The 28000-nt window shown below is 34.0% G+C and overlaps 2 protein-coding genes and 2 long non-coding RNA genes across 6 annotated transcripts; 2 read left to right on the top strand and 2 right to left on the bottom strand.

The window, feature by feature from the left end:
* LOC124449412 lies at nucleotides 1-18950 on the top strand. The gene is made up of 13 exons (XM_047000332.1): nucleotides 1-122; nucleotides 8493-8595; nucleotides 8849-9031; nucleotides 9401-9580; nucleotides 9947-10126; nucleotides 10490-10696; nucleotides 11307-11438; nucleotides 12450-12712; nucleotides 14099-14171; nucleotides 14764-14871; nucleotides 15769-16019; nucleotides 17608-17734; nucleotides 18205-18950. The coding sequence occupies exons 2-13, from the start codon at nucleotides 8535-8537 to the stop codon at nucleotides 18600-18602; spliced, it is 2163 nt and encodes a 720-aa protein (XP_046856288.1). The 5' UTR covers nucleotides 1-122; nucleotides 8493-8534; the 3' UTR covers nucleotides 18603-18950.
* LOC124449418 lies at nucleotides 1890-2551 on the bottom strand. The gene is made up of 2 exons (XR_006949390.1): nucleotides 2379-2551; nucleotides 1890-2184 (listed from the first exon to the last, which is right to left on the bottom strand). It is a non-coding gene; the product is annotated as an uncharacterized LOC124449418 (long non-coding RNA).
* On the bottom strand, nucleotides 14915-22407 carry LOC124449420. The gene is made up of 5 exons (XR_006949392.1): nucleotides 22336-22407; nucleotides 21769-21825; nucleotides 20048-20111; nucleotides 19812-19958; nucleotides 14915-15105 (listed from the first exon to the last, which is right to left on the bottom strand). It is a non-coding gene; the product is annotated as an uncharacterized LOC124449420 (long non-coding RNA).
* On the top strand, nucleotides 20405-27970 carry LOC124449414 (enteropeptidase-like). 3 transcript variants are annotated; one of them, XM_047000338.1, is made up of 8 exons: nucleotides 20405-20546; nucleotides 22364-22443; nucleotides 22545-22724; nucleotides 23026-23229; nucleotides 24246-24386; nucleotides 25459-25721; nucleotides 25993-26134; nucleotides 27041-27970. In XM_047000338.1, exons 2-8 carry the CDS (start codon nucleotides 22380-22382, stop codon nucleotides 27580-27582), a joined length of 1536 nt encoding a protein of 511 aa, XP_046856294.1. In that variant the 5' UTR covers nucleotides 20405-20546; nucleotides 22364-22379; the 3' UTR covers nucleotides 27583-27970. The 3 variants fall into 3 exon arrangements, with proteins under 3 accessions (XP_046856294.1, XP_046856292.1, XP_046856293.1); XM_047000336.1 differs by lacking the exon at nucleotides 20405-20546 and having other exon boundaries at nucleotides 22339-22443; XM_047000337.1 differs by lacking the exon at nucleotides 20405-20546 and having other exon boundaries at nucleotides 22341-22443; nucleotides 23026-23223.
* The last annotated feature ends 30 nt before the right edge of the window (nucleotides 27971-28000 follow it).

Here is a 28000-nt window from a genome sequence, read left to right on the forward strand (position 1 = left end):
GACATGAAACAGGAACATGGTGAAAGCTAGCAACAGAATTCATCATACACAGCTTTGCGACCGACGTGATGCATTCGGAATGTTTTTAAAACCATCAATCTAACATCATAAGTTTCGGTAAGGTAAGTATGTTTGGACTGAGTTTGTTAAATAAGCTTTGACTGAGTAATTTACATTAATCAAATAAACAAGACAAGTCTCATAATTTTACCGTGACCACCGATTGTCGGCAGCGAAATACTCGTCTTTCATTGTGCTAAATAAGTAGCGAGTTAAATGAATACACAAGCAACCTGTTGGCTACGTGTAATGTTCAGTTACTGAAGCTAGCGAAGGCAAACCGTAGTTTAAATTTCGGATTATTGATGAATTGTATCTGTGAATGTCGCAAGCTTACGTATGTATAAAAGGGAAGTTAGAAGCACATTCAATGCACCACATTCATCGCCAATCACCACGTTCAACTAAATGTTTTTGTGGTAATGGTGGTAATAGTCTGTAGTAAACTAAATGAAAACAACTGCCGATAATTGTGCAATAAAGTTTGATGTTTTCTAAAATTTAGCAGCGGCACAGAATAGATATATACAGAAGCGCCACTCGATGTCGGAACCTTTGATGTTCGTGTCCGCAGCATCCGGGGAACTTTACACGGCAGCCATGTTTCCAGCCAGATAAATGCAGCCAGATCGCAATATAATATATAGTTCTACGGATGGGTTTTGGCAAATAAACCCAAATATTTCTATAGATTGGTCATTTTTTTAATATTTTTTTGTGTGGATACAGTTAACACATCAAGCTCTCAACAATTTATCATTAATTCGACGTCCGTTTTGATAAATGAGGGTTTATTCGGAATATTTACAAAGTAGATATGTATCTGACGAGATGCGTACTCGGTATATGGTTTGTCGTCAGTTTTAATTTTATCATATAAGAATTCTGCAGAGAATCTTGAAGACATTTGTTCTAACATTTGAAATCTCGGTCGTGGCTGAAACAAGTGACAAATCAAATTATCCTCCAGTTAGTTTATATATTTCAAACAACGTTTGGCAGGACATTCGAATCACCAAAATTGTCTACCCAGGTGTTTTAAACTATCAGAAGCGATGCTGCATGGCCACTATGAAAGTCATCTGATGCCAAAATATTTTGTATTCATCACAGTTGTGACTTGTGAAGCTTGAATGACTTTTTGAGCAAGTTGGAACATAAGCAGCAGCATGTTGGCCTCCACCAATAAAGTGCTTGAATAGCAATTTGTAAAACATATACTGTCATATGGTCCACATGACTTAACTTTGTTATTTCTGCCTTTTTAAACTCAATCAGGAGATTATTTATATATTTGACATGGATGCTTATTGATGATGTGAGAAGTGAACATAAAAAAGCTTCCTGAATGCTTTTGTGAATTGGATTGGTGTTGGCTTGGCACAGTTTCCCCCTGTCAAATGTTTTAAAAAAGTTTTCTGGTGTATCTGTGTTTCACCTTTTGGTAAACATTTTACTGTGTAAAGTATTACGATTGCATTAAGAGTAACTATAACTGGTTTTTGTCAGAATAAGTTCTGTTTGTGACATGATTACTTACAATAAAAATTTTAATTTACTGAATGAAGTTTATGGATTTTAGCAAAAATTAAATTTTCGAGCCCTTTGTTGCAATACTTTCTCTCTGCTGGTTGATCAATGCGGTGAATCAAACATAATTCTAATCATTTTTCACATGCAATTGTTGGTCACAACTCACAAGTGAAGTTTAACCAAAGAGGTAAGCTGTAGGAGCTTGACAATATGTTTGACATAATGGTAAAGTTGTTAATTTAATTGTAACAATTTATCAATAACTTCATTCTTTAAAAAAATTGTAATTTCATATATTGTTTATTAAAAATAAGACAACAAAAAACATCTTTATTTGTAAGTTAATACAAATTTGACAGACATGATAGCCACAGGAACTCAATATACAATTACAAATAAAAACAATCAATTACAATTATGCAGACAAGCTACATTGCAAATAAAAAAGCCCCGATTCAAGAATCAAATATAAATTAGTTTAGTCCAAATTTTATACTAATAACGTCTTCATCTGAAGAACGTTCTTTACGCACAGTAGGTCTTTTATCGCTTCTATCAAATCCGTTGACCATTCTAATAGGAAACTCTTTACTAGAAAATACAGAAATGGAATCACACTAAATATATTTATTACTTTTGTCCTAAATTATAAATTCTTAGGGCAACTGCCGTTCAATATAAGAGACGTTCTAAACATGGATCTCGCATACAATTCAAGGCAAGAAACTATAAAACCCGTAAAATTATATTTGAAGAACGTATTTTACAACAAAACTGTTTCTCACCTCATATGCTTGGTATCCTATCCGATGGCATTAAAAATTTTGTCCATAAGTGAATTTAAATTCGTCAAATTTTCGAAAAACAACTCTTCATAATATTAATCTATATACATTCTGGCCAGTTTATCTGGCTGGAGTAATGGCGGACGCAAAAGATGCGCACTTAAGACTGGGTACAAGTAGGGGACAGATTTTTCGCTGAGTGGCGCTTCTGTATATATCTATTCTGTGGCAGCGGCATGGGAAAGGATATGAACGGAAGTCAAACTTAGTGTCGGAGCCTTTGAAGTCAGTTTTCTCGCGCATGATGTCTCATTGCGTATGCTAGAAATGTGACGGCCTCCATCACTCTGGCAAGTACTCTGTGTATAATTGTATTGTGCGAGAACATTATTTCACACATTGGGGAGGTTTACTTTTGAAATCTGCGTTCAAGTTATCAGAACATCAAAATACAATATAAATACTGCCAATTTGTCTATTTTGTAATCAAATCACTTTAAATTGCATCAAAATTGTGCCTTACTTTTAAAATTCAATTATTGCGCAAGATTCCCACGATTGATGAAAGACAATGTTTAAAAGCGTGATTTCCTTACACAAATATTCCATTGTACTTAATATAGTTAGTAGCCAGCAACTGCTGTACTTGCCAGAGTAATACGACGGATCTGACGTATACGCATAAAAAATCTGGGCCACATTGCACCTCTTAGTTGGCCCCCTGTTCATTTCCTATTCCGTGGCAGCGTGCGGAATCCTAGCCTTTCCTGCAATTTGATTAGCTTTAGAAGCCGGCGGAATTTTACGATGTATGACCGCAGTTCGAAACTGGAATCCTATACTAAAGCTAAATACTTGATCAAAGATTTGTTTTGTTTTGTTTTGTTTGTTTTGTTTTTAACAGGAAATTATCAGCTATCGTTTGATTGTGCGTTATATTCTATTTCAAGTGAATTTTGAGTTTTTCAAATTAAAATGAATAGCAAAGTTTTGATTCTTTACTTGGCCGCTATTGTTGAACCAATCTACACAATTTAATAAGACTGTTGCCATGGCAAAAACGTCCCACTTCGGGAAAATGTTTTTCTATGCAGACCTCCCAGCTGGTGAATAACAATTATTAATTTGCATTAACATATAATATGTAATTATATAACTTAAAATAACTTAACGGGTTTCATTGAAACAATCACATATGCATGTTAACAGTCTTAGCTAAATAATGAGAATAGAATGAAAGACAAAAAACGTCCAACTTAGACACGTTGCGAGGTGTACTCAATTTTTTTAAAAATTTTGTTACAAGGCACAACAGAGCTCAAACTTTCACCTCTTGGAATTATATTGGAGATCAAACCTTTTATTTTCTTTGCACACGCGGTTAAATTTGAGGCTTTTACAAACTGCTCATCCGGTTTCGAGATTAATTTTTCTGATTGTTTTACTTTTAGATAAACTAGACGATGCAAAAAATACATAGATGTTGACATTTTTTGACAAGTTTTGTTGAAATGAGAGTTTTTAGTTAAAATTTCCAAAATTTTTTTATAGCTACTTATGTGAAATTGCATTCCCGTGAATTTCGTTTAGCTATTTGGCAACTATTATAAAGGCCCGTTTAAACGATCCAACAATGTTGGACCAACATCGTACAACAATGTTGGATCAACAAAGTTGGATCGTTTAAACACCATGTTGGACGATGTTGGAAAATGTTGGACGATGTTGGATGGCTTTTGAATTCTATCAAAAACGTCCAACATTGTTGGACTGGGGCATGCGCGTTATGAATATGTTCACATTCATAATTCATGTATGCATGATTGTCTGCGAATTACCATCTACTTCGATATAATTATGGAGGAGATTGAGGATTATAATTTCGATGCAGAGCAATCAGAAGAAAACAATATTAGTTCTAAAACAAAAGCACGGAAAGAAAGCTGTAGGACTACAAATAATACAAAGCGAAAGGACCGCCAAAAATGGCCAAAATGGAGCGAATCTGACATCCAACAATTAATAGATATGCTTGAGGAACGAGCTTGTCTTTGGGACGTATTCTGTGAAGACTATCACAAAAGAGACATCAAAGATAAAGCCTACAAAGAAATTGCAGAAGCACTAGAACGTGAAATTGCTGATATCAAGAATACAATTGTGTGTCTCAGAGCTCAACTTGGAAGAGAACTAGGAAAAACTAAGAAAACAAAGTCTGGACAAGGACTTTCTGAAACCTATAAATCTTCATGGATTTACTGGGACAGGTTGCAGTTCTTAATTCCAATAATGCAAGCTGGGAAAAGCAGAGATAATATGCCACGACAAACTTCAACTCCAGATTCTGTGTTTTCAACTGATGGAGATAGTAGTTTTGAGGGAAGTCTCAGTGAATTTCAAGGGTGTGAAACCCCTGTTACACCTGGAGCTTGTGCATCAATTTCATCTTCCGGGCCATCAAAAAAATCTTCAAGAGCTACAAGTGAGGCAAAAAAGGTTGAGATCCTAGAAACTTGTGTTAAAATTTTAAAGGAGCCAGTTGTGCCACAAACAGATCAAAAGAAATGCTACTTTGCTATGTATATTTCAGAGAAGTTGGACAAATTTGACAGCAGGACTAGGATGATAGCAGAAAAGAAAATAAATGACATAATTTTTGAACTTGAAATGCAGTCAAGTGCGCAATCTTTCCTGCCTATAATCCATCATCAGGATAGAGACATTGGTGTTCCAATGAACCAAGGATCATTTATGGGAATGTTTAATACTAATTCACAATGTTGAAATATTATTTGTATGATCTCGACTACATTAAATGAACAGAACGAACTGCAAAATATTTGTTATTCATGTTTATACCTATTTTATAAAATTCATCTTATTATTGGCTATTGGGTAAAAAATGTCAACATATGCAAAATTAAAATTGAAAAAAAAATGAAACCCATCAAAAATACTGAAACTAATTGCTTTTTTCTAGAGTTCGGATATCTGAAAGAGATCAAAAAACAAATTTAGACTGCAATTTAAGTGACAGCATCAAATAGAAGATTTTTAGGTAGAAACATCAATTTGTTTACTTAGGGAAGAAATTGAATAAAAAACTTGTCTTAGAGAAAGAATAGAATAAGGCATGTACCAAAGCTTTTAGAACGCAACAATATTCAATTTATGTTCTTCACCATGACTTGTAAAATAAATTCATAAATGGCAATTTTCCAATGTGCTTTTATGTAAAAAGCTTTGTAAAACTTACTTTTCATTTAAGGCTAGGATCTTAAACAATTAAATTGTACCAAAAAGCTTTACTAGTTTACTACAATGAAATTGCACCAAAAAGCTTTACTACTATGGATAGTTTGAGCTACTATATTGTCAGTTACCGTTCTATGTCAACATTTTCATAGTTCACAAGATGGTAAATGGTTAACTTTTAAATTAAATTCCACTGCCATTCGACTGCTCCTTCATTGCAGAAATATTCCTTGAAGTTATCTCTAATGTTCTTTGCTTCGGTTGTAGCATTGTGACCTGTTGGTGGTACAGATAATGGAAGAAATGACTCAGAATGGTTGTCATTGCGCCACTGACCAGGAATCAGTTCTCCCTCACTTGTTTCATTATCTGTAATTCCTACAGGACAGTAAATACTGTAGGATGTACTCTTTCTGAGGTAGTTGTGCAATATTATTGCAGCTAAAACCAGATCTTCAATGGCTCTAGGTGAAAGCAAAAGTACAGACCTGAAAACACGCCATCTGTTGGCTATAATTCCAAAAAGATTCTCTGACACTCTTTGTGCACGACTGTGTCTGTAGTTGTAAATTCTCTTGTCATCTGTAAGGCCGTGTTGGGGGTAAGGTTTCATCATGTGTTTTTGCAATGCAAAAGCATCATCACCAACAAATACATGAGGCACTTCAACCATCCCTAAAGGTAACAACTTTGGTGGAGGAAGAGACACTGCACCATCTTCTATTGCCTTGGAAAGTCCACACTTTTTCCAGACTCCACCATCCGAAACTCTTCCATTTGTTCCAACATCAGCATAGATGCATTCATAATCAGGTCCAGCTATAGCCATGAGTACAATGGAATGAGTATGCTTATAGTTGTAGTAATAGGAGCCCACATTCGCAGGTGGCTGCATCACAATGTGCTTCCCATCTATAGCTCCAATACAATTTGGATAGTTCCACCTTTCTTCAAACTTAGAAGCTATTTCAAGCCATTGCTCATTGGTTGAGGGAACTTTGAAAAATTTTGGTCCAAGATGCTTAATTATGGCCTTGCAAACTTCTTTAATAATGTATGAAATTGCAGCCACACATACTCTGAACTGGAAGCTCATACTTCGGAATGTTTCACCTGTGGCCAGGAATCTTAAAGTTAATGTTAATCTTTCTGCGGGGGAAATTACTCTTTGCCCTCCGTTGATTCTCTGTGGAGTAATGAGCGATGCAATCTCTTGAAGTATGTATTTAAAATCTTTATATGACATTCGCATCATTTCGCAATACGACGCAGTGTCTTCCATCATCAATTCTCTAACGATAGTATTAAAGTAACCCATCTCTCCGCGTCTTTTTATCCATCGACGAGTTTTTCCACGAGTGGGCTTCTTTTCTTGCTCGTCAAGACTGATGAATATAGCAAAAGCTGCAGCAAGTTTTCGCTTTTTAAATGCGTCGACCATGTTGATGTAATTAATTGTCATTGACATAAAACCAGTGAACTATAGTTGACAGTTCACTGCATAAAACTACTCATGTATCCCACAATTCATTTGTAGTTAAATGCTGGTCCAACATTGTTGGATCCGTACGTGGATCGTTTAAACACAACCGTCCAACATTATCCAATGTGCATCCAACAATGTTGTACGATGTTGGTCCAACATTGTTGGATCGTTTAAACGGGCCTTAATACTCTGTTCTCAAGTAGCCCGAGTGAACGCCTGATTTCAGTTATGGAGGCTCCTACATTTACTACGCAGTGGACTGGCGACAATTTGTGCGCGCAAACTGTGCTCATGTCGAAGGGGATTTTTTTAAATAAATACCTAGCGGTGCTGACTTTATTGAAGGTTTTTTCGTTTTTCCTTCGTTAAAAGTTCGTGTGGATGCCTATGGAAGTTCATGTTGCCGAAATTTTCAAATATGTCAAAAAATTATTTATAAAATTCCTTCAATGTTAAACGCAATGCTTCTTTAATGAATAACAATCGTCACGCAAAAAAAAACAGAAATATTCACCGAACCGAAAAAAAAATACGGTCAATTCCTTAAAAACTAGACGATAAAAGTGTAAAAAAAATGAGATATGGTTGCCAACGCTAAAATTTATCCTGTTCAAGCATCTCTAGACTTTACTAGCAGTCTTGAATATTTCTGTATAGTTCATGTTTCCAATGTGTGAGTGTGTTTGATAAAAATAATGTTGTAAGTGAAGGCTACTTGAAACACCCGAATCTCGGTTGAACTGTAGGGAGCCTACTTAAGCTGAGATACACAGAGATAGATATAGTTGCCATACATCATTTATTATTAGAATTGAACTAGTATCCTCTTGCAAATGTTTTAATTTAATAAAAAAAAACTTTGCCGCCATCCCTGCCGTTTCTCATTTTACTTAGGTTTCTGACTACAAACTTCATTGTTTGCTTCAAAAGGCAATTCTAGTGAAGACTAAAGTTGCCACTAAACAACAACGTCGAGATATTTAAACGTTAAATAAGCAAAAATACTAGTAAAATAAGTAAACATCCTTTGAGCAAGAGTCGTTCGCTTTTCAAAATAAACAATGTCAACAACAGCAAATGCATAAAACAACAAATCAAGAAAAAATTGCTCTCGATTTCCATGATGCGATAGTTGATTCGGGCTTGGCTCTCGTCTACTTTTACCTCATAGAGATCTCTTGCTCGCAATCTAATTGTTAAACATTGAATGATTATGTGGATTGATAATGATGTCTGCACTCGGAAAACTCCCTACGGTTTTTAGGCAGTTGAAATGCGAGTCAGAATGTGACACTAAAAGTTTTAAAATGATAGTACTGTCAACCACATTGAAAAAATTGTCATCTTAGCTAATTAATGTTGTTTTATCGTAGCCAATGCAAACACAGTTCTAGTTTGTCTGTTTTGGTATTATCATGGTGTCGAAATGGTGGCGTTCACTTCTCTTTGTTCTTTTTATATCAAGTTTTCTAAAAAGTAAGTCAGTAGAAAATGTACATATGTTGTTATGAATGAAATTTGATCTCTTATTTTTCGTTCTTATGTCTTAAATGGGAAGAGGGTTAGGGGGATTGACGCTTGTTGCCCGGAAATAGAAGAATTTTCTCTGAAAATTTTTCCTCGAAATGAGGACACTTAAGAAATTTTGTTTGGGGGGCTCGGCCCCTTCAGCTTGTACGCATTTCCCAATCACATGATGTCTTTTTATACATTTTTCTCCGATTCGTAGGTTTTGGCATTAATATTTGTCCAACAAGAGAAATAACTCCATTCAGTGGTTACATTACATCTCCTAACTATCCCAATAAATATGACACTGACATAAATTTTAACTTAACGATACGAGCACCATCTGGTTTTTCTTTTCGCTTCACATTTACCAAACTTGATCTTGATTATCTTATGTATAAAGGTAAGAAACGATGCAGGGAAATTTTCATATTGTTAAAACGTTGATGAATTTCCTAAATTATATGTGGTTACAGTAAAGGAATTAAGAGATCATGTTGAAATTTGTTCAACTTCAAAAACAACCCAATAGCTCTTTTTTGTACGGATGTTTTTTATTTCTCCAATGTCTTTGTCAAAGGTATTTTTCATTTGCAGATTTGAAATATTTTACAAATGGCAGTTTATCAAAGCTTTATTTAGTAAAATATTTAAAAATCAATAATGATAGACAAAAATGAACATAGCTAATCTTTTTTTAATTTATGAAGTAGCTCACTCGGCATGATTTTAAGACACAAAAACCAGTTATAATCTATCCATGCTTATTTAGGCAAATGCTTCGATTATGTAAAAATATCAGGAATTTTGTCGAAAGAGTTTTGTAATGAAAATACACCATACATCTTCAACCCTGGTGGCAATGTCGTTACTATTCAAATGTATTCGGATTCCGTTGATGTATTTCGGTTACGTGATGGATTTCGTCTCCAATTTGTGTGGAATCTAGCAGGTACTGCATCCACATCTGTACACTTAGTAATAAATCTATAATTGCATTATTCACTTTATTAGAGCAAACAAAGAGTTATCTACCACTAAATATTGTTTAATAAAATAAATTGAAAGAAAAAAGTAGAGAGAGATCAACTTGACGTTTTTTATGATTTTGAAGCTTGTGCATAGGTTTTATGTTCCATATGACTCGTGGGCAGATAAATCACTGTAAAATTTCACACAAAATTACAATATTAGATTAAAGTGGCTAACGAGCATTAAATTCAGTAGACAATGTATATAGAATGTTATGAAAGAAAGTTGATTTTGATTCTTATTGATCGTTTTATAATTTTTTTAAACATTTTTCTCGGATTCATAGGTTTAGGCATTAACATCTGTCCAACGAGAGAAATAACTCTATCCAGTGGTTACATTACATCACCTAATTATCCCAATAAATATTACAATAACATAGATTGCACCTTAACGATACGAGCACCATCTGGTTTTTCCTTTCTATTCACGTTTACAAAACTTGATCTTGATGCTAAGTATAACGGTAAGAAACGATGCAGGGAAATTTTCATATTAGTAAAACGTTGATGAATTTCCTAAAATATATGTGGTTGCAGTAAAGAAGTCAAGATACCATGTTGAAAACTACGTGAATTCAAAAACAACCCGATAGTTTATTTTGTATGGATGTTTTTTATTTCTCCAACATTAATGTCTTCGCCTCAATGGTATTTTTCATTTAAAAATTTCGAAAACATTTTACAAATGAAAGTTTATCAAAGCTGTATTAAGTACAAATTATGTAAAAGTCAATAATGATAGGCAAAAATGAAAATAACCTTGAATAAAAACTCTAGCTTCATTTTAGGACACGAAAACCAGTTATAATTTATCTATGTTTATTTAGGTCAGTGCTACTACGATTATGTAAAAATATCAGGAGTTTTGTCGAGACGTTTTTGTAATAAAATTACACCTTTCGACTTCAACCCTGGTGGCAATGTCGTTACTGTTCAAATGTTTTTGTATTCCAGTTCCACAAGGGATGGAATTCGTCTTCAATTTGTGACATATCTTTCACGTTCTACACCCACAACTACACTCATATATAAAGGTATGATTGCATTATTCACTTGATTTGAACAACAAAGAGTTGCCTTTTACGAAATAATTTTACAAGAAAAATATACAGGGAGATTAACTTTGACGTTTTACGATTTTGTCGCTTACCCCGCCCCGCAAAGAATTTAGGGTCCACATGGCTCATGCGGAGATAGATCACAGTAATTTACTCATTAACTTTCACAAAAAATTCTACAAAATTAGATTAAAGCGTCTACAAGCATAAAAACAAAGCGACAAAGAACGACCATTGTCAGTATATCTGATGTTTCAATTTATACTTGATGTAAGCTTACTGTGTGGACATTTTTTGTTGAAACATTTAAAAAAATACATTTAAGATGTAGAAAATATTTTTTATTTTTCTATCTAGTCAACGCCCATGTTTTAAAAAAGGCTATTTTAATAAGATATGTACATATATAAATAGCCAGTGCTCTTTTGAATTTCATTTTGAATGTAAAAGCCCCAGTGAAAATTACTTCAAGTTGATATTTGTAAAAGCCCCAGTCTGTTTTATTGGGTGAAAAGTAGAATTCTATTCATAAAGTGCATTTAGAGAGTTTCTTCATTTCTTATGATTGTTTTGTTTCAAATTTTAGATGCGCAAGGATGTAGTTTTCAAAATGGACTGGGGACTACAGATTGTCCATGGAGGAATAATGACTTTGATGGCTATGCTTATGATGATTTTGACTGGACTGTAGACTCGGCTTTGACTAATCTTTACCAGGGTTGGTAACTTATATGCCATAAAACTCGATTTTGACTTTGATTTTTTGCGTTTGGCCTGCAAAAACGTGTTTGGGTTTTGCCTGTATTTTGGTTTTTTGATTTTAACTGCAACGTTTTCTCGATAGTGGAAATACACGCTATTTTTACGTCATTGTGATTTTTAATTAGTTGCAAGATGAAAAACTAGTTCGGTTGACATCCAATGCAATCAATGAGATTATTTTTGTTTTTTAATACAATACCTGAGGCAAGAAGTTGTTTGATTACATTATGATAAAAATGATTTGGCTCTTTTTTGGCTTTTTCCTGAAGTAATTCAAGTTGGCTTAATTTTGCTGAATTTGTCCTTTTTAAAACAGTCGTTTTTGGGGGGCATGCAAGAGAAATGTCGTTTCTATAAATAGCTCTTATTTTACAAATTGCGACATCTGACTTCATTTCTTCTGTGTCACATTAAAATAAATTAGTACTATTATAAATGGCTGATTAGTTCAACAATGACTTTATGTTTTGAGTACTTGGGCTTTGCGGTGTATTCTGACTATGTGAAAGGCAAAGTTTAACATATTATAAACGATTTGGATTCTTAGCGTTCTCGTACGGTTTGGCCAAATTTCACGAAACTCTCTCAGCGTGAATGACATGTGCCATATTTTAGTTCCGATTGCTTTTTAGCTTTATCATTTTCGTGCGCAAGCTATTTAAAAATGCTTCGTGGTAACACTTTTTCACTCTAAAATGATTGTTACTTGCCGAAATTTTCCTACCAGACAAAGCATTCGAAGTCTAAATATCTACCAAAATCTTTTACAGATCTTACGTGCTGATGTCTTTAGCAACGATTTGCTTACTGTTCATTTTTTTATAGATTCTGCATAACAAAATACGTTTTTATCAAACATCTTTCATGAGTTTAAAAAGCAAATCCGTAAAACAGTATTTAGTTCAGAAAGTTTCTTCCATTGCTTCTTTATTTCAGGATCTTATTTCATTTGCACTCCTTTCTTTAGGGAAATACGCGTACTTGGATGCTTCCTCACAAAGAAAAAGAGACAAGGCCTGGCTAGTCAGTGATTATTTCAATAGTTCCATCACCTGTTTTCGATTTTCATACTATATAGACGACAAATCAGGTGGTTTGTTGAAAGTTTATCAGCAAATTTTAGGAAGTGCAAAAAGATTATTATGGACAGCAGCCCCCCAACGTAGAGTGTCTAAGTGGTTTGAAGTTAATATGACCATTCCACATACTGGAGTTAATTCGGCATACAGGGTGAGCTCTGCTATAGTTATTGTTTTAGCCATAGGCGTACGAGCCTAAAATTGTTTTCAGGGAGGACAAATATGTCCGCCCGACGACTAACATGAGGTGCGAATCTGCTATTTGGGTCGGGTGCCATGCTCCCCTAGAAATTTTGAAAATTGGAAAATTGAATTTCATGTTTATCAATGCTTTTCATGAGGCGTCGTTGTCACCGAGGGGCGAGTCACTCGAAAAAATCTCGCACGCCTTCTTAAAAACCTCCAAAAAGTTTTTGAAAAATCCAAAATTCAAATCGTAATAGAAGTCGAAAATCTATAAAAATAGGTATAAATAAAATCGGGAGTAGGGGTGGCAGAACACTAGCAGGTAGCAGGGTCCAGGAAAATAGCTATAAAAGTTGTTGAGGTTACCCTGGGTAAACAAAATGAGAAAAAAAACACAGTTTGACTGTGGGTTTCAGCACAATTTCATCCACCTATTACCATTTCTTAACTAACGGCGTCCGTTAAATAATGAGTCTCACGGAAATGTTTTGCGAGCCTAGCCATTTTCGGGGCACCCAAAAATTGCGGCATATTATTAGGTTCTTACTTCTTAGTGCAACACTTCTTGACTTGCAACCATTCTTTTGAGATTTACCAAACAATGTTGCTCGCCCACGTCTGCTGGTGCCAACAATAACATTGATAAGATAATCTTTTTTTATCAGACCACCAACAAGGCTGAATTGCAAGTCAACTATATATATTTCTAGTACAAGTCTGATCTAACAACGTCAAAGCGAAGTAGGCTAAGAAAAGAAAAAGAAATAACATGAGTTAATTTAAGTAAAAACGTTTTGTTACTAAAAATATAATTCTTAAGCTTGGTTCTCATTAAGTCGCTTGAGTCGTCCGAGTCGTTTCCTTGTCAAAACGACTGGGACGACTCAAGCGATGTAATTCTTATATATTCGTAGTAGCGCTGCCGAGAGACTGCTTAGTTAATTTTTTTGCGAAATATTTAGAAATGACATGCAGCTGCTGTTTATCAATAACAAGTTTTTTGCTAGTTATTTGCTCCTTCAAATCGTTTTGCGTCATAAAAAGGTCGCTTGTATTTCTCAACGGTCGTCCGGATAGAGCAAAGTTCTATCCAAGCGACCCTGGTCGTTTCTGTCGTGTGAGTCATTTGAGATCATCCCGGTCGCTTTTAAAATGTTCTCATATAGTCGCACGGGTCGCCTGTGAAATTTTGGCTCGACTGAAACGACTCGGACGACTGGATGAGAACCAAGCTTTAATCTCAACATTTGATATCGGAAGTAAACACAAGCGCGTAAAGCATTGCCGTGAGACTCATTTTTTTACTCACGATTTGTTTAACTCTTACCAAATGACCCGCATTTCATTACAGATAATTGTTGAAGGCATCAAAGGAAATCCGGGCTATCATATTGCTGTTGATGAATTTACATTCATGTCAACAGGTAAGTGTGCCACCTCAACTTGCAAGTATATTTGGTATAAATTGTAAAATGTAACATCACTACATGTATTTATACCATTGCTAAAAATAAGGAAATTTAGCTAAGCTGAAGTCACTTTCAGTTAATTGACTGATTCGGTTTTGGTGAACGATATACCTTGAATAACCTATCCGGTAAAAATGTGAAAATCCCTTAATGTTTTGTAGTTTTGTTTGGAAGTCTATGACTTCATAGAAACGCTGCTTTTTTAAGAATTCAACCAATCGACGCCCATGTTTTTAGAAGTTTTTAGCCTGTGCTAATTAATAATTGTGTATTTAACATCTTACTTCAAATTAACTTATGGTATGAACGCCAGTCTGCTTTATTAAGTAGCTAGAAATCAGATAACAAATAGCAGAATTGTTCTATTCTTATAAATCGTACTTGGCATTTCATGAAAAAAAAAATGCAGTTAAATTATTGTTAAAGATATACAGTAACTCCCATTACTGCAAAAATGCACCTTTTTCTGTAAATTTACAGACTTTCTTTCACGCCCAAGCTGCGCCTGTACTTATTACTGTAAAAAACGACAGAATTTTTTTAACAGTGTTGTATAATGAAGAAACAAGCGATGATTTTGATTGGTCAATTGGCAGCGGCATTTCGCGAAACTCTAATACTGGTCCGAGCACTGACTCAAAAGGTTCAATTTATGGTATAAATGTTGATTAATTGTTATTGATCATTTTAAGCAAAAATTTGGTTGACACAACTATTGAATTTTTTTGGATGAATAAATTAGCATAAAGGACATATTTTAGAATGAAATAAAGTTTCAAGAGAGCTCATTGAAATCTGTGTACAAGAACAATACAAAGCTTCAGTTGATTCTGTACTGAGTAATGTGATCATAACTGTTTAATGCCAACCGAGTCCTTTTGCTATAACCCTGAAAAACAAAAAAATAGATAATTGCGTTGAGTGTGTAAATTTAAAGTGCCTGTATCATGTTTTTGCAATTAGGCTATGTTGACCGCAGTTTAGAAGATTTTAAACATATTGTCAATATATTTTATAATTTATTTTATAATACATTTTATAATATATTTTATAATATAATTTGATCTTTGTGCATAAATCTTGGTGATTTCTTTGCCTGACCGTGACATTAAAAACACTAGGGCGAGAGCTAAGATCTGACGTCATATGGGCACACGCTTTAAGAAAGCACTGTATTTTACCAGTACTTTCGTCAAAAGCATCGCTATATTGTCGTATTACATACGTGTATTGCAGCTTGTGTCGTGGATGTTCAATAACATCCAATTTTAAACGAAATGCAATAGACAAATTCTTGATTTGACGTCAAAAATGACAGTAGCTACAAGCTTTTTTATACTCGCGGTCAAACAATGAAATTTTTCAACTTTGAGTTGAGAAAAATCCAGTAAAATCATACTTTCGAATTATAAAATATATTGCAAAAGTTTTAAAATACCCTGAATTATCTGAATGGCAGAAATGCAAAAACCTGATATAAGCACTTTAAGGATGTCCAAGTGCCGATAGGTTAGATTTCAAACATCATCTTTTGCTTGTCTTTCTATACCAGGAAAGTATTTTTTCATTGAAACATCCCAAAAGCAAGGAGACAAAGCATGGTTGGTCAGTCGAAGTTTTTTCAACTCGAGAAAATGTCTCACATTTTACTATCATATGTATGGCAACAATATTGGATCCTTGAATGTGTACAGAAAAATCTACGGAAATAAATATAAATTCTGGAGCAAAAGTGGTAATCAAGGCAATTCGTGGTTTAAGGCACAAGTAAACGTAGTAAATAGCTTAAAATATAGCTATGAGGTATGTGATTTTATACGCTACTTACTGTAAATATTTCCCTAAAGTGCACTAGATTAACAAACGATTAGTTTTGACAGACTTTACAGAAGTTTTGAAGTATTCAAAGTAGACCTTGCCTGATAAAGGCGCAGTGCAGGTGGTGGCGATTTGAGATTTTCACCGTGCTGAAATTGTTCTGTGCGTGCGCATTAGCACAATTCGCACGTAGTTTTGCTGAAAAATTGCAAACCGTGCTGAGATTGCGACTGTTTAATGTTTCAATAATCCTCTTTCACGCGATTATAGCAAAAATTGAGAAATCAGCTGAGCTTAACCTCAGTGATATTAGAATATTTTGAAGCGACCTACTGACTTTTAAAGTTGATCATCATTTCTAATAAAGGCCTCTAAAGATTGAAATTTGTACACTTCAACTCTTCGAGAAGCGTACGCTACATATATGAATAGAACATGTGCAGTGGATGAAATACAATCATTACAGCGACAAACTCATACAATGACCTAAACCCAATCTACCCGATATCTGACTCCACCAAAATTCTATAGTTATAAGGGAGGCAAGCCGCTATCTTGAAAAGTGGCAAAACAGACGATATTTATGTTTATAATATCTGCTTTTTCTGAGTTGATATACTTGCAGTTACAAAGTTGACAGCCCAGGCTTAGTTTTTAAAATGTTTTATTGCATTGGGTTTTTTAACCACGTTTAAGGCTTTCAGCTTATTTTTCATCTTAACCACCTTTCAAGATGGCGTCCTTGCCTCACTTTAATTGACACGGTAGTTAAACATCTAAGGATTTGGGTTCTACATCATTGACTCAGACCACCACACCGGATTAACCTTTCAGGAGGCCTTGGGCCCATCTTATGTTGGGTGGCCTTTTTAACCAAATTTTCTATTGTGGTATTGATGCGGTATAAGATTAATTATTCGCAGTCGCACTTAATTGCAAATGCATCAAGCAATGTTGGTAACAAAGGATGTGACCTTTGTCATTCAATCACCACAACCAGTCCCTAAATCCAAATTTCCACCATGTTTGAATAGAAGCTGTTGTGCATTTTCGTTGAGCTGTTTTATATGACTCCTGTCTTTTCTAAGTAGTTGAGCCGTGTACGTGTTCAGTCAACATTTTTTTACCAAATATTTGCATATCTTTTATACCTTTCATAAGACATTAGTCAAATAATTTACTTGGGAACATGGCTGGCCACTGTACAATGTCATTGAGATATAGAACTGTTCGTTTTTCTACACCATTAATCCTTTATTACTATAGGCCATGGTTCTTCTATAATCAGTTTAGAAGTTGGACTGATCTAATGGGTGGCCTCTTTTAGCTCCTTTTGGTGGGTGAAGTGAGGTCTTAGCACCATAGACCCACTCCTTTATCTAGCCCTAGCTGTGCCAACACCAAACAAGGACTCAAGATCAGAGTCTTGTTGATAAAGAAACTAGACTTAAGAAAATAATCAACATATATAGTAAGGATAACGTATCTCCTGATAAAAATGTTTGAGGATGCAGGGGAATAAGCGTGTATTTAAAATTGTTATTATGATACCAGAGCTCATTCTTTTTTTTAGATTATCATTGAAGGAGTCAGAGGATCGGGTACTACAGGAGTTATAGCTATAGACAACATCGAACTTAAAAATGGTTATTGTAATTTCCAGTCGACAACTAACTTCTACAGTGTTACAACAGTACCATGTAAGGAACAAATTATTTTATTTTAGTTTTTCGTGATCGCTGACCTTTTTGCTGCAAATATCATATTCACAGTCAACTGTTGAAAAACTTACAATAAGCTGACAAATAATTACTACCAAACAATTTCTTCATTTCTTTGTATTGTTTTGTGTCAATTTTAGACGCACGAGCATGTAATTTTCAATTTGTACTGGGAGCAACAAATCGCGCACTTTTTTGAATGCAGCTATTATTTTACTATGGATAGCTGATATACAGGCGATGTGTTTTACCGTATTGGCTATAGACCATAATAATCGATTCTGAATCTTATCGAACCTGGTTATTAATTAAGTCTTTAGAGGTTACGTTTTAGCTTCGATACATGTGTTTACTTAAATGTTAAATATTGAAGACAAACTAAACTACTAAAAAACAGAGTTTTTTATTTATATTTGTTCTGCTTACAGTAAAATTACAATTTATTTTAGCTTCCAACAAGGCAAGTTCGACTGGATACATTGCAATTGTTTTGGGAACGTGTGGTGGTATTGTTCTTATACTTCTTATAAATTTGTTTATCATTTGTTACATACGTCAGAGGATCAGACAAAGAAACTCATCCAATACAACCACTCAACCCAGCAGAATTCGGAATCGTTTATATTCAACCACTCAACGCGAGAGTGTTCAAATTACGACTGATTCAACCACTCAACCCAACAATATTCAGAATCCTACTTATTCAACCACTCAACCCGAGAGTGTTCAAATTACGACTTATTCATCCACTCAACCCGAGAGTGTACAGAATAAAAATTATTCAACCAATCAACAAAACATTTTGACAAGTTTACCGCCACCCAGTTATGAAAGCGTGTGTAACTGACCACCATCCTACTCCCATGCAACTCATTTTGCCAGTGTTGGTGTCTATCCAAACATTGTACCAACTACAAATTCAGGACAAAACATTTATACGTTGCCGATGAGCAATAATATCTCCGGTAACAATTCCAATCCAAATAATACAAATCCTGAACAAATTGATTTGCCCTCTACTATTGCACCTGTGGAAATTGTTAGCGCAGGAGAATACGTTTTTGAATCCGATACAATAATAAGCAATTATGAATTTTATAAAAGTATAAAAATGAAACTTATTCTTATAAAGTCGCACCTTAAAACCGACACTTAAATTATTTTTATTATTAAATGCATGCAGCAAATAAATGTACATGCAGAAAATAGTTCTTTTGATGTAATGAAATATTAAGGAGCTTTAGCAAGAGTACGACTACGACAACAAGTGATATATATATATATATATATACGAGTACGAATTTTGACCGTGTAAGAGAATGGCACTAGGAAGTTTGTTCTCGTTGTCGCTTCGTTAAAATTTTGTTTTAGTTGTAAACAACAGAACGAGCCTTTTTATTGTGTAAAACGCCAAAGTTTGCGAAGCAGCTACGGCTCTATTTGTCAATAATGATATCAATGAATCGGTAATACTGATTTTGCGAGAATATAGGACTCTTTAGACAGAAAAGTCTTCACTATTTTACGTTTTTTGTACGATATATTTGTACTATTTTATTGTTTGTTTACCTTTCACTTTGCGTACAAAGTACATGAAAGTTTTGCAGGTCATATTTTCCTTTTTAATGTACATCTGCGCTCAAAAAAGGTTCTAAATTAAAGCCTGGATGCTCGAAAATAGTACTGTAAACTAATTCCTTACAGAATGAAGAAATATACATACTTTTTTTCCTTAAAAAGACTTCGAAGTCGCGACTACTAATTTTTTACAAAACATCGTGCTCAGATTGATGACGGCTACGTGTTTTTGTTGTCGCAACAATGTTTTCGTGCCAAAATGACGTAAATCGTACTCGTAGTCGTACTCGTAGTCTTTGCTAAAGCTCCCTACTGTTTGCAAGGCTTGTTAGCTGTTGAAATAGAAATAATTCACTTTTCAAATTTTATAAGCAAATTTGAATGGAAAAAATTTCAGGAAGTATCTGTTTGGCTAATGCAAATATGTGCTTTCGAATTGTGTTAAAAAGCCAATAGCAGTGAAGGGAATGAACAACACCTCGATCTCGTTCTTCAGATTTGTTATTTCTGAAGCGTATTGTTTTTCATTGTACATTGAACCAGCCATAAACGTTGATCATTTAGGATAGCTTAAACTTGCTTGCCCGCCATCTGATCGATATATTTTGAGTGACGAAATATCTAGCTGTAAAAAGCAATAACTTCGTTATGTTGATGAAACCATGAGTAAGGTCTTTGTAATAAGTTATAGCCAATTATACAGGCTCTACGTACATATTGATACAGATTGGTAAATCATTCCATAGCTTTTCGTTGGAGAAGAGAAGTTGCGTCAAGCCTAAAAGAAGGTATAGAGGATTTAGATTGTTTATTCGTTTTTTTGGCAGATTTTTTTAGGCAGATTTTTTCTTTAATATTCTGATTTAATAACTACGAAAAACATTTAGAATTAAAACAGCCAATTTGCCCTAATTTGAGAATTACAACCGGGATGACGTGTAGCGCTTTGCAAACAGTTGTAATTTTTAACCTGGAAGTTTTGCCTCCTTTAATCCCTTGAAATCATCGGGCGAGCTCGCTTTCCGGGCCAGCTCGCCTCCATATAATCGGGTCCTAAGTTAAAAATATTTCAGATAATCATGCAGATTAGGTTTTTTAATTAAAACAGGAACAACATAACTCGTGATATTCAACTGGAAAATTATTGCGACGTGACCGATTTTTAAAACATTCCAATCATCAACGTACATTGTAAATCCATACATTTAGTAAGGTACGTAGAGTTTGTTAAATAAGTTTTGACCGTGAAAGTTCCAATAAGAAAGTGAATAAGATGTTTATAATCAAAATAAAAATTTGACACCTCAACTGCACTATGACAACCAAACATTTGACAGCGAAATATACGCATCTTTCGTTTTGATACTTTCCAGCTTTATCGTTAGTATAGACACAAAAATTTTTCTTCGCTTAAAAAAACTATTCTCTCTCAATACGCAGGAACATTTTGCAGATAAAATAAGTCGCAAGTTAAATAAAAATACGCAAGCAACTCGTTGCTACGTGTAATTATGTTTAATTCATTTCCGTATGCACAGAGTCGACAGTTGCAATATATGTTAGTTTTAGGTTTTGGACGACGATAAACTTGATTGTTTACTTTTGTAAAGAGTTTAAGAGAAGACTAAAGTTGCTACTGATTACTACGTTAAGATATTTAGAAGTAGAACAGGAAAAATTTTAATCAAAATAACTTAATATCCATTGAGCAAGATCGAGTCTTTCGCTTTTTAATATAAACAATACATCAACAACTATCTTCAAATTATTAGAAAAATTATTACAAGTACAACCTTTTCTTTATGAATACTAGAATGATTCTACGACAAACAATCAAATCACTCGTATTGGCTGGGTGATTATTTTTATATATGAAGTGATATTAAAGTCGGCACTCGGCAGGCTTCCTAGACGGTTTTTTGGAAATTGAAATTCGAGCCAGACAGACTTTGACATTAAAATGCTTTGAAATGATATTGTCGACTGCAATGAAAAAATTGTAGTACTATTTTTTAAATTTCTTCATGTCGTAGCCGATGCCAAAGACAGTTCTAGTGTGTCTGATTTCTTGTATTATTCATTCAGTTTGTGGTATTATCGTGCAGTGGTGTTGCTGGCGGATCTAGCATGTTCACATACCCCCTTCATAAAGTTTTGAAATTGATATGACATATTAACATAAATTAAAATTCACAATTTTATCTAAAATGGAAGCAAAGCTTAATATGCATCTTTTTTCTTTTAATATCAAGACTCATAGTCGTAAAATTGTAATTTAACTCATCAAATTCAAAATGACTTTTGAAGATGAACATTCCATACCCACTTGCAATAATATGTAAAAGGCCTGTATTTAGGAGAGTCATATTACAGAATAAAGTAAATTTTACCAAGAAAACAGCGCTTTCATGACCAATTTAAAATCTAACGACTACCTTGAAGCTGTGTAATTGATCTCTGTTTACAATTCAGTGAGATATAAACTTTCAGCCCTGAAATCACAATGCAATACATTATCATTTCTGACATTTTAAATGAACGACGAGTTTTTTTATCGTAAACATGTTTCGGCATGCTTATGCCATTAATTTTTATTAAAATTTTTATGCCATTAAATTTTTTTTTACGATAAAAAAACTCGTCGTTCATTTAAAATGTCTGATATCCATCGTGCTTTTAAGAAATTATGGAATTATCATTTCTATAATTTCCTATTCAACAAAGAGTTTGGCAGACTGGTCAAAATTGAAAACTAGCCAATCCAAAACATTTTTTGAGCTTTTAAAACTAACAACATGTCATACATTCATACAGATACGGTTGACTAGAATAAAATAACACTTGCTTTTTTAATCGCGTAGTAACGCGAATATGTACCGGCCTACCGGGTTTTTCAAGAGAATGTTTATTTCAACAACTTGTTGATGAAACAATGTAGTGTGAATCTATGTTTGCTTTGATTTTTAAATATGGAACTAACGAATTTTATAAACTTTACTTACTTCACTTGACCGGTTTGATGCACCGTAGATCCACAAGTGTTATTATGGTGTCAAAAATGTGGCGCTTATTTCTGTTGGTTGTTTTTGTTACAAGTTTTTCATCTAAAAGTAAGTCATCAGTTAAGAAACATAAAATATTATGAAAGAAATTTGATTTCTTATTTGTTATTGTTTTATATCTTTTTCAAGCATTTTTCTCTGATTCATAGGTTTTGGCATTAACATCTGTTCAACAAGAGCAATAACTTTATCCAGTGGTTACATTACTTCACCTAATTATCCCAATGATTATGATAATAACATAAATTGCATCTTAACGCTACGAGCACCATTTGGTTTTTCCTTTCGTTTCACGTTTACCAAACTTGATCTTGAAGTTAACCCGAGCGGTAAGAAACGATACAGGAAAATTTTCATTTTGTTTTAAAACCTGAGAGATTATGTTGAAAATTACTTGAATTCAAAAACAACCTTAGATATAATTCTATTTTTGTTTTGAAGGATAAATTCTATTTCTTTCATATATTAACTAATGTCTTCGTCAAAGGTATTTTTCATTCAAAAATTTTGAAAACATTTCACTAATAATGATAGACAAAAATGAAAGTAATTTTGTTTCACTTTATAAAGTAACATCACACGTGATTTTTGGGCACAAAAACCAGCTATAATTTATCTATGTTTATTTAGGTCAGTGCTACGATCATGTAAAAATTTCAGGAATTCGGTCGAGACATTTTTGTAATAAAATCACCCCTTTCAACTTCAACCCTGGTGGCAATGTCGTTACTGTTCAAATGTATTCGGATGCCAGTATTACAAAAGATGGCTTTCGTCTCCAATTTGTACGGTACGTTTCAGGTACTACATCCACACCTACACCCACAGGTAAAGGTAAGACAACATTACTCTCTTTATATGTTTGTAAATGATGATCGTCCAGGTTAATAAAGTCCTGAGAAGGACTGTTTTTGTTGTTGTTGACTGACGTTTCGACAACCTTAGCGGTAGTCATCTTCAGAGTCAAATGAGGTGTAAACGTCAGGTTAGCCGTATTTGTTGTCTGGTTCTTACGTCATTGTATTGTGTGTACAGGAAATGTGCAGGAAATGTGTATTGTCATTGTGGATTAGTGTGAAGTGAAATATTTTATTTTTAGTTGTGATGTGTGATTTAGGTGTGACGTTTTTAGTTGTAGTGTGTGGGTGTCAATTGTGTATTGTCATTGTGAATTAGTTTGAAGTGTAATGTTTTTAGTTGATCGTTTGTTTGTATTGTGAATAAGTCGTTTGTAAGGTCCTGATAATTGCTGTGATCTGTTCAGGGGGGTTTGTTCCAAGTTTGTTCCAAAACTGCCTGTTTTTTAAAGTAATTTTAAAGTAAAATGTACAGAGAGATCATTTTTAGACTGTTTGAGATTTTGTCGTACACCTGAAGGTTTTATGTTCCATGGTTCAGGGGGGAAAAATCACAGTTTTTACGTATAAATGTCCACATAGATTTCAACATTACACCGTCTTGTAAAGAAATGTAAGTATATCTGTAGTTTTTACTTCTACTTGATGTAAGCTTATTGTGAACCTTTTTTATAGACATATTTATACTACTGTATTTAAGAAACAGTGTTCCAATCGATTTATAAAAACATGGGCTTTTTAAGCCTTCAACCAATTCTTTTCATGATTTTGAATTTAACATCTTACTTCTAATTAATTAATGGTAACAAAAGCTGGCTTTAATAAATAAAAAGCAGAATTTCGTTCTTATATTCCTACTCGGTGACTCTCATCTTCATTTCCTGACAGACAAAGGCGATAAATAGATGTTTGAACTTTGAAGTATTTTTCTTATTTTATGACGCAGCTTGCGTGTCTAATGTTTACATTAAAGTGTGACTGTTTTTGTTCCAGTTTGCGATTACCGTTTGGGAACGATATCTTGTCCATGGCATAATGAAAAAACAAACGATGATTTTGATTGGTCGATTGGCAGGGGCAGTACATCAAGCTCCAATACTGGTCCAAGCACAGACTCAAAAGGATCAATTTATGGTAAATGTTGATTCATTATTAGTCATTATTTAACACGAAAATTTGCTTAATTTAAACATCTATAGTAATTTTCGTCTATGAATAAATTAGCTTTAATTATGGGACATATATTATCTGTTACTAAAAGAACGAAGCTTCAAGAGAGTTAATTGAAGTCTGTGTATATAAGAACAATACAATGCTTCATTTGACCTTAGTGAGTAATTTGATCATTACTGTATACTGCCAACCAAGTCGTTTCGTTATCATCCTTAAAAATAACAAAGGCTCGACTGAGGAGCGCGGGCTCGTTTTTGCTTAGGATTATAGGGTAGGGTTTGGGTCAGCGTCCTAGGTGTCCGCTAAACTGCATGCAGTAGTCCCACAACAAAAAACTTGCTGATTGCGTTGAATAAGTAAATTTAAGGATGTCCAAGGGCAGAAACGTTAGATATCAACCATTACCATTTGCTTGTCTTTTCAATTTATGGTCAATGTTAATCAGTTATTAGTCATTATTTTAAGCAAAAATTCGGTTAATTTGAACATCTATATCAGTTAATTTTCGTCAGTGAATAAATTGGCCATATAGGACATATATTATCTGTTTATAAAAGAACAAAGCTCCGAGAGAATTAATTTAAGTCTGTGTATAAGGCCTAGTTTTCACTAGCGATAGAAGCGCAAGCAATAAAACAAAGCAAAGCATATTCTCCTGTTGTTTGAGGGAAAAAAAGAAAAGGGATTTTCTTTTCAATATGCTTTTGTTCTACCTTATGCTCATGTCAAATTGCTGTGCTTAGTCTTATGTTGATGCTTATGTCAGTGGCTTCATTGCTTTCATTTGTATTTTCTTTCGTCTTTGTTTGTATTTATGCTTATGTCGCTAGTGAAAACCAGGCTTAAGAACAATTCAAAGCTTCATTTGTCCCAAGGGAGTAATGTAACGGTAATTGTATTCTGCTAAACAATTTGCTATAACCTCTAAAAACAACAAACAAATGCCGATGCGTTGAGTATATAAATATACGGAACACCTAGTGCACAGAAAGGTTATATTCAGCTATCACTTTTTGCTTGTCTTTTCTACCAGGAAAGTATTTCTTCCTTGAAGCATCCTCTCCCAGACAGCAAGGAGACAAAGCATGGTTGGTTAGCCAAAGTTTTTCTTACTCAAGAAAATGTCTCACCTTTTACTATCATATGTATGGCAACCATATTGGATCTTTAAATGTGTATCGACAAACTTATGGACTTTTTCAAAATTCAGTTTGGAGCAAAAGTGGTAATCATGGCAATTCGTGGTTTAAAGCACAAGTAGATGTGACAGGCGTATTTTATTATAATTACTATAAAGTAGGTGATTTTATATGCAAGATAAAGATTTTTCTACTATAGTATACGTTGATATACATTACAGAAGTTTTTAAGTAATCAAAATACACCCCTCTTGATAAAAACGCCAAACAAGGGCTCAAAATTAGAGTCTTGGTCATAAAGAAACTAAACTAAAAAAATATATAGTCAGGATCACGCATCTCCTGACAAAAACACAGGAGGATATATAGGGGAATAAATTCGTATTATATTGTTAGTATGATACCAGAGCTCATTCATTTTTTTTTAGATTATTATTGAAGGAGTCAGAGGATCTGGTTTTAAAGGAGATATAGCTGTGGATGATATTGAACTTAAAGATGGATACTGTAATGTCCAGTCGACGACCCCCTTGTACAGTCTTACAACAGTACCACCATGGAAACGAACATGTGAGTAACAAAGGTTTTTTATTTTGTAGCAATTGCATGGAGATCCCTGACGTTTTTAGTATGCAAATGTCATGCTTACAGTAAATTGTTAAAAACTTACAGTTAATTGATAGTTTATTACAACTAAAAAGTTTCTTAATTTTTTGGTACTATTGTGTTTCAAATTTTAGATGCACGAGGATGTACTTTTCAAAATGGACTGGGAACAACAACGTGTTGTTCCCAGTAAGCTACGTGCAGTCTGTCGACATGTTGACTGAACATGGGCTTCACATTGTTAAGCGTTTCTTGAGTACTACTAAGCAATTTGTGAAAACACGCTCAACATGTTGAGCTTGACAATATTCTACAATGCTTAATACGCTGCGTATTTACAGCTACATATATGGTTTAGGGGTTGTTTACAAGATCATTTAAGTGCATTGCAAGGAGTCAAAATTTCAAGCGTAAAATTACAACTGTTTTCAAGCGACACTAGTCATTCCTGTGATAATTCCAAGTAGGCCAATTAAATTGGTTGTTTTCATTTTAAATGTTTTGCGTATTATAAAGTCAGAATATTGTGAAATTGCTCGAGAAGATTTGTCTGATGATAAGTATTGAATCATTTCCATTTTCCAAAATCATTTAACAGAACGAATAATATATTTATATCGATAAATCATTGCAATAAACTACACACTTGCTTAAATCAAATTCATAAATGTATGAAAACGAAATTTTTTGAAAAAAGAGCTAGACCATAATATCTATTCAAAATCAAAAAAGACCTTCTTATCACATCTGCATAGATTAATATAGTTAGCTTCGGTAAATGTTTTTGCTTAAACAAAGACGAACAAAGCCATTACAAAGTTTTTTAATTGCTTTTATTGTGTTTGCAGTAAAATTTAAATTTTTATATAGCCTCTAGCAAATCACATTCCACACGAAACATTGCAATCATATCGGGAGCAATTGGTGGTCTTGTTCTTCTACTTATTATTGGTTTGGTTATCATTTATTACGTACGTCAGAAGAACAGACAAAGAAACTCAACCAGCTCTACCACTCAACCTGGAAGTGCTCAGAATCCGAATTATCAAACCAATCAACATGGCAGTCTTCAGAATCCGACTTATTCAAGCAATCAACAAAATACTATGACAGGCATACCGCCACCTAGTTACGAAAGCGTTTGTAACACATCGCCTTTTTACATCCACGCTACTCCTGGTTTTACCAATCATGGTGCTATTCCCCACTTGGTACCAGCTACAAATTTAGGGCAAAACGTATACGTGGTACCGATGAGCACAATTGTCCCTGGTGACAATCGCAATCCAAATCCAAATCCTGGAGAGATTGTGCGAAATGTGCCCGCCTCAATTGCACCTGTAGAAAATGTTGGCGCAAGACGAAACGTTTACGAGTCCAATGCAACAATCGTCGGTCAAGGACAAAAATGATTTTGATTTTATTTTGAAATCTGATGAAAGTATAAATAGAAGACTTTTATCATTGTTTGTAGTACAAGTCTTGCGTTTGTAAAACACTTAACTAATGCATGTTAAACAACTCAATTTTATTTATATATCAAACACTGTTATTCTGATAGAATATCCCCCAACAAATGGAGAAAAATATCGTTTGATAAGTTCTGTACAGATAAATATAATTTTCTTGATTCGTTTTTGCTACAGAAACTGCAGTTGTATGTAAGCAATGTATATGCATTATCAAGAAATAATGTAGTAACTAACGAATTATCACACCCCAGTTGTTGAAACTATAAAATCTACACTTAAATAAATGCATGTGTATGCGGCAATTAGTCATTTTGTCGTGATGAAATAATTAATGTCTACAATGCTTGTTAACTTTTAA

Source organism: Xenia sp. Carnegie-2017, unplaced genomic scaffold (genome assembly GCF_021976095.1).
Source record: "Xenia sp. Carnegie-2017 unplaced genomic scaffold, XeniaSp_v1 HiC_scaffold_23, whole genome shotgun sequence".
NCBI lineage: Eukaryota > Metazoa > Cnidaria > Anthozoa > Malacalcyonacea > Xeniidae > Xenia > Xenia sp. Carnegie-2017.